The sequence below is a fragment of the Lycium barbarum genome, chromosome 11 (genome assembly GCF_019175385.1).
Source record: "Lycium barbarum isolate Lr01 chromosome 11, ASM1917538v2, whole genome shotgun sequence".
Lineage (NCBI taxonomy): Eukaryota > Viridiplantae > Streptophyta > Magnoliopsida > Solanales > Solanaceae > Lycium > Lycium barbarum.
Window position 1 is genome coordinate 115229697 of NC_083347.1, and position 6440 is coordinate 115236136.

At 32.5% G+C, this 6440-nt stretch overlaps 1 protein-coding gene across 1 annotated transcript; it reads right to left on the bottom strand.

Moving 5' to 3' along the window:
* Positions 1 to 2947: 2947 nt before the first annotated feature.
* Positions 2948 to 5799, bottom strand: LOC132620161 (uncharacterized). Its single transcript, XM_060334858.1, has 4 exons — positions 5210 to 5799; positions 4341 to 4846; positions 3619 to 4229; positions 2948 to 3244 (listed from the first exon to the last, which is right to left on the bottom strand). Exons 1-4 carry the CDS (start codon positions 5797 to 5799, stop codon positions 2948 to 2950), a joined length of 2004 nt encoding a protein of 667 aa, XP_060190841.1.
* Between the last annotated feature and the right edge of the window lie 641 nt (positions 5800 to 6440).

Here is a 6440-nt window from a genome sequence, read left to right on the forward strand (position 1 = left end):
TATGTATTTGAATGTGATCTAATTGATGTATTTTGACAATTCCAACACATTGACGTCATTTTCTATTACTTTCGAAAGAAAGGAAAGTATGATAAAAGGAACAATTTCAGTTTCACCATTGTTGACTGCCTATTCAAACGGAGAATTGATGTGGTCCACCACGCATATCGCAATGTTGAAATCCAGACAAATGTGGCAAATGAAGAGAAAGTATTGATTGAGTATGTTAAGGGCCACATGCTTATTGCCAATGTCCCGTGGCATACGGTTGACAACGTGCTAATACCGGTGAATACGGGTGTACATGGACTGGGTTGGTTCAGATTTTTTAAACACCAAACCAAACCAATTGCGTCGGGTTTTAAAATTTATACACCAAACCAAACCAATAAAATTCGGGTTTTTCAACCTCGGGTTTTCTCAGGTTGTTCGGTTTTCTCGGATTTTTCGGGTTTTTTTTGGAATAGTCTTGATACAAAACATATAACTTTTACTTTAAATATTTCTTTAGTCCTAGTAAGATACAATTATATAATTAAGGTGTTTCTTAAGAAAATAACACAAAATGTGAGAAGAGTGATGACATTGTATTAAAATATTCAACAAAAGCTAATATAATCGGTTAAAATAAATATTGCTAATTAACAAGCCATAAAAGAAAATGACCATAATCTAAAAATACTAAGTCATGCTAAAATAAGTATTAATTATATGACAAAGAAAAAAAACTTAAGTTATGAATTTTTACTCTCTAAATCAATTATGCAAAACTAAAGAATATATATCCAACATTATTGTCATTTCTAGTGGTAAATTGAATTTCTTTTGTTAGGATTAGTGTTGAGTTGGTTTTGGTTTGGACTTTATTTGAGTTAGTAACATCCATAGGATATAAAACTTATTGACATTCAAAGTTCTAAATTCAAGCTTGAATAATATGATAATAGATAAAAAATTACGAAAAAATTTAAGAAATATTTATAAATTACTTTACAAATAAATATTTTTATGTATAAAATATTTTAAAAATTGAATACATGTAATGTCGGGTTGGTTTGGTTCGGTTTGACTTTTTTTTAGTTAAAACCAAACCAATTATGGTTGGTTTTTTTTTTTCAACACCAAACCAAGTCAAACCAAACCACTAGTCGGGTTTTTTTCTTGGTTTGACTCGGTTTATCGGTTTGGTGCGGTTTGTCGGTTTACTTTGTACGCCCCTACCGGTGAATATACAAGAAGAAAATCATTGGTTATTGGTACTCCTTTCATTCAAGGACAGGTATTTTTAATGATGAATTAAATATTTTATCATTAGTGTTTCATTCATTATTTTACCGCTGAATTCTTTTTTTTTTTTAATGTACATGCGTCTGTATGTTTACAACTCGTATCAATCAGCCGGGCACTACGCAGTTGTTAGGAATGAAATAAAAAAGCTTGCTACACTTCTGCCACATTTCCTACATCTGGCTGGATTCTATGTAAATAAAAAAAGCATAGATTTGGTGAAAGACCCAACATATGCGGATAAGGGACAGATCGATATCCTTGAAGTTGTCTATGTTGATAATATGCCGCATCAAACTGCTGGTAGCACGTAAGTTGTAGACATATATTTTTAAAAATATCATTGTGTATCAAATACATGATATATCATATCAATTTATTATTCTTCTAAAATACATGAGTTGTTTGAACTTGAGATACCTTATTTAGAACTTGAAACATATATTTTCTAATACAAGTTCTTATCTGTTTTTTTTTTTTTTTTTTAGGGACTGTGGTGTCTTTGTGGCAGCGTATGCCGAGTATTTGACATCGGGTGAAAGGATTCCATGCAGCGTATGAGATACGGTGCACTCTTATGGGACTACGCTGAAGGCAAGGTTGCTGACAAAGCAGAGAGTGATAATGAAGTTCCACCAAGACCGATTAGGCCAGCAATCGATTACGACACTGTAGATGCAATTGATGTTTGATAAATACTATTCGTGCATTCGATGTTTTTTGTCTTTTTTTTTCATTACAGCAAACAATCTGATGTTTTTAGATGTATTTTGACTTATGTTGGATAATTATCATTTAACCAAAGAAATCTCAGTGGTTTTATGTTCCATATGTTTGATGTACTTAGTTCCATATATTGTCAAATTAATCTGAAGTTTGGAAAAAATACAGTAAAATGTGACATCATGAATTCACAAATACATTTATTCACCAGGTTCACAAAATATGTATGTTTAATTCACCAGGTTCACAAAATATGTATGTTTAATTCACCAGGTTCACAAAATATGTATGTTTTAGATATGTTTTAGTTTAATAAACACATCTAGCGTATTTGACATGACCAGCACAACTATATGATTTCAATAAAAAAAAAATACTTCAAATAAACCATCTTCATTAGTTTCGGAAACAATACGTACGTTTTTATACCACATATGCTGTGTTATGAGGTTGAATAGACAACACCATTTTCATACCGGAACATGGGTTGCCTTTTTTTTTTTTGTGTAAAAAATACATGAACATTATCGTGTAGTTTCAGACACCAGGATCACAAAAACCATGTATGTTCTATTACAGTTTATACAATTTTCAGAAGGCCAACAGATACATAATGTTTAGTTGACATTACCGCACAACTACAAGCCTCCAATCCAAAAAAAATCCAAAATAAAAACAACTTTATCATTTTTACAGATATAATATGTATGTTATTTTACCAAGTACGCATTATTTTTTGAAGTTGAAAAAAACACCATACGTATCGGGAAAAAAAATTCAATTAAGATCATTTTGAATGGGACATTCATTTCATTGCAAAAATTTCTATAATACTACAACATGTGTCAATAGAAGTTTTTGACACAAGTGTTCAAATACTTAAATAACCAATCTATCTTTGGTAATAAAGTTAAATGGATAGGAACACAAGAAAAATTCACTTCCTCAGAGGCTCAAAACTACATGAACGTCTGTTGTGCCCAAGTTGTCCACAAGTACTGCAAGCATGTCTGCTCTTTCCAAACAACAATTCACTTAAAGGCTTATCACGCCTCTTCTTTGGCCTACCAGGCGGTCTCTTGTATCTTGGTGGCAAAATCACATCCTCCAAGATGTTTTTGGGAATGTTCCATTCACGCTTGTCGGGTAGAGGATCCACAGGTACATCATATGTCTTCAACACGGTCTCCGGTTTGAACAAATCGGAGCAATAATCCTCAGCAACCAGATTTTTCTTTTTAATGACAGCTCATGCATGCAGGCAGGGGGTTTCATCTAGTTGAAACATACGACAACTGCAAGTTTTGCTATTCAAATTAAGAATGAATCGCCGTACTCCATCATGTACTGTGTACACGAATTCGATTGACGGTTCTACCTGAAAAAATAAATATTACATGTATTTGTTATTGAACCAATCAGAATTTTAAAATAAATGAACAAACCATTAAACAAATACATATCAATTTTCAAAGATTCATATAATTTACATTAACACTAACTGTTCATGGATACCAAATACACAACTGTATAATGTGTAGAAACACCAGATTAGTACAAGTACAAGTTTGTCAAATAAATTATAACACGCATTAAATTGAAACATACCGTCATTCGTAGACATAGATACTCGTTGATTGATAGCATCTCCTGAAACTTTTTACCGAGTGTAGTGAACGTGTATGTTCCATTTCTCCGGTTATTGTAATTCCATCTCCCAAACATCCTTCTAACTTCTTCGAGAAAGTCATATATAGGCAGTTCTCTAGCTGCTAGAAGATGTCGGTTAATGCACTCTGCTATATTAGAAGTCATTGTCCACCCTCGGTTAACAGATGCATACAATCTAGCCCATTTGTCTCTACCAGCCCATTCCAAATACTCTGCCACGCACATATCTACCTTTTGAACCTTTCCCATTAACTCATCGAAATCATCCTGCGTGTATGCCTTTGCCATGGAATAAAAAACAGGACTCAGCACATCATGGCTCTTCTTGTATTTTTTACATACATTACCCCACAGATGCCAAATACATGCATAATGTGCAACTTCTGGATAAATTCGACAAACAGCCTTGTTTATACTTTCATGCCTATCTGATACGATACACATATTCTCTCTAATTCCATATGATTCTCTGAAACGCTCAAAAAACCACGTCCATGATCTGTCATTCTCAGAATCAATGACACCATATGCTAAGGGAAGTATGTTGCCTGGAGATATAGTTAAGAAGAAAAAAAATAATAAAATACATTTTGTATTTTTCCAAAACATATAAAATATATATTAAGGTAATAAATTAATATGTATTTTTTTTGACATACCTGCACCGTCTAATGTGCTTGCCAAGACAAATGTTCCATTGTATGGTGTTTTTAAGTGGCTTCCATCAACCACCACAATTGGTCGACAATAATCAAAGCCTTTGATAAATGCATATAGTGCTATAAAAACATACAGAAATTCATTTTCGCGGATTTTACGCATTCTAATATGTGAACCCGGGTAAGTATTATCCAATATGTATAGATATCGAGGTAGTCTTTTATAAGATTCAGCCGGTTCACCCATTAAATCGTTCATCGCCCTTTCTTTGGCCCGCCAAGCAACCATGTACGACACATCCATTCCAAAATCATTTTTGACGTCCTCCGCAATGTCTTTAGGCGTATATTTCCTCTTATGATTTGATATTTTTGGTTTGACAATCCCACTTATCAACCGACTTGTAGCTTGGCATTGGGAATAAACCTTTTCCTTTAATGGACATGTATGTTTGTCTTGAAACTCCCTAACTCTAAACATTCCTGACTTACCGACACTGGACGCCCTGAATTTTCAATCACACTCTCCTGATACGCACACAAGAGTGTAGCTACAACAAAAAAAAATAAAAGAAAAAAAAACACATTAATGTAAAATACATCAGTAATGTATTTATTCTTGTATTATTAATACAAAGGACAGATGAGTAATTCTACCATATGTAAATAAGTTAATCAAATGCAACCCAGACCAAGTACATTATTTATGAGTACAAATACACACAAATCAGTTTTGATCCTACTTTATAATAAACATACACATGCTGAGAAATACTTCCACTCGTACAAATTAACAAACATACACTGTCACGGTTCAAATACATGACAACACACAGTTGCAAATACATAAACAAATGCACATTTAGTACCTTATTGCATTGCTCCTTTCTGTCTGATAGTTGAACCTGTTCGTAATTGCATAATTCACCATCACAGCTTTTAATGTATCTTTATCCTTGTATACTTGATCGACGGCAACTACTTTTTGGTTCTTGTCATCAATAACCATACCCTTGTTGTTTTCGAATAACAAATCAGCCTTTCCACAACTTGATGATTCAAAATCACGGGAACCAACTGTTTGATTCGTGTGTCCGATTTGCAAATAATCACCTTCAACACAACTCTCATTCGATATACATATCTCCATGCTTCTATCAGTTGTAATGATACATAATGGGTACATTGGTAATGCTTTGTTCTCTTTCTTCAGTTCCACATACACCCTAACACCCATGTCATTGTGAATTTCCATTGGAATAGAATCACCTTCAACCATGTATTTTATGCTTATGTTTTTCATTTTCTTGTCCAAATTCAATTGGGTTGCAACTGTTTGTAAAAATTCGTCATACGTCGAATACTCCTTAAAAGTCGCAGCATCGATTTTGTAATTGACGTATTTATTCTCGTCGTTCCAAATACCAGAGTGTCTAATCAACGATGAAATATTGGCCATTTTATATAAAAAAAAATCCTTGAATCACTGTGTCGACATAAAACCTGTAATATGTATGCCCTACATAAGATTCACGTTCAAATTTGAACAATTTATACAAATTAGAATTACTCACTAATAATTCAAATACAACATACACATATTGAATTACACTTCAAAAATACATAGTTTAGCATAAATTGCAACTGATATGAAAAATAGTCTAGAAATACATAGTTTAGCTAGTTCAGAAATACATAGTTTAGAAATACATAGTTTAGATAGTTCAGAGATACATAGTTTAGATATTTTAGAAATACATAGTTTAGACAGTTCAGTTTACATTGTTCAGAAATACATAGTTTAGATATTGAATTACACTTCAGAAATACATAGTTTAGATTCAGAAAAAAAAGATATGAACTGGATCTTCGCAAAGTTATTGATGAAAGCTTTCGATAGGGTTTTTGAACATGTAAAAGAGAAAACATATTGAAATATAACATACACATATTGAATTACAATTCAGAAATACATAGTTTTAGCATAAATTGCAATTGATATGAAAAATAGTTCAGAATTACATAGTTTAGCTTCAGATAAATAAAAGATATGAACAGGATCTTTTTTTTTTATTCCTAACCATTCATGTACATTAACAT

Coding starts and splice junctions, on each gene's coding strand:
- LOC132620161 (XM_060334858.1), bottom strand. CDS start 5,799: ATGGCCAATATTTCATCGTTGATTAGACACTCTGGTATTTGGAACGAC. Junction 4,230..4,340: donor AAGCACATTAGACGGTGCAG/GTATGTCAAAAA, acceptor CTATATCTCCAG/GCAACATACTTCCCTTAGCA. Junction 3,245..3,618: donor ATCTATGTCTACGAATGACG/GTATGTTTCAAT, acceptor GTCATTAAAAAG/AAAAATCTGGTTGCTGAGGA.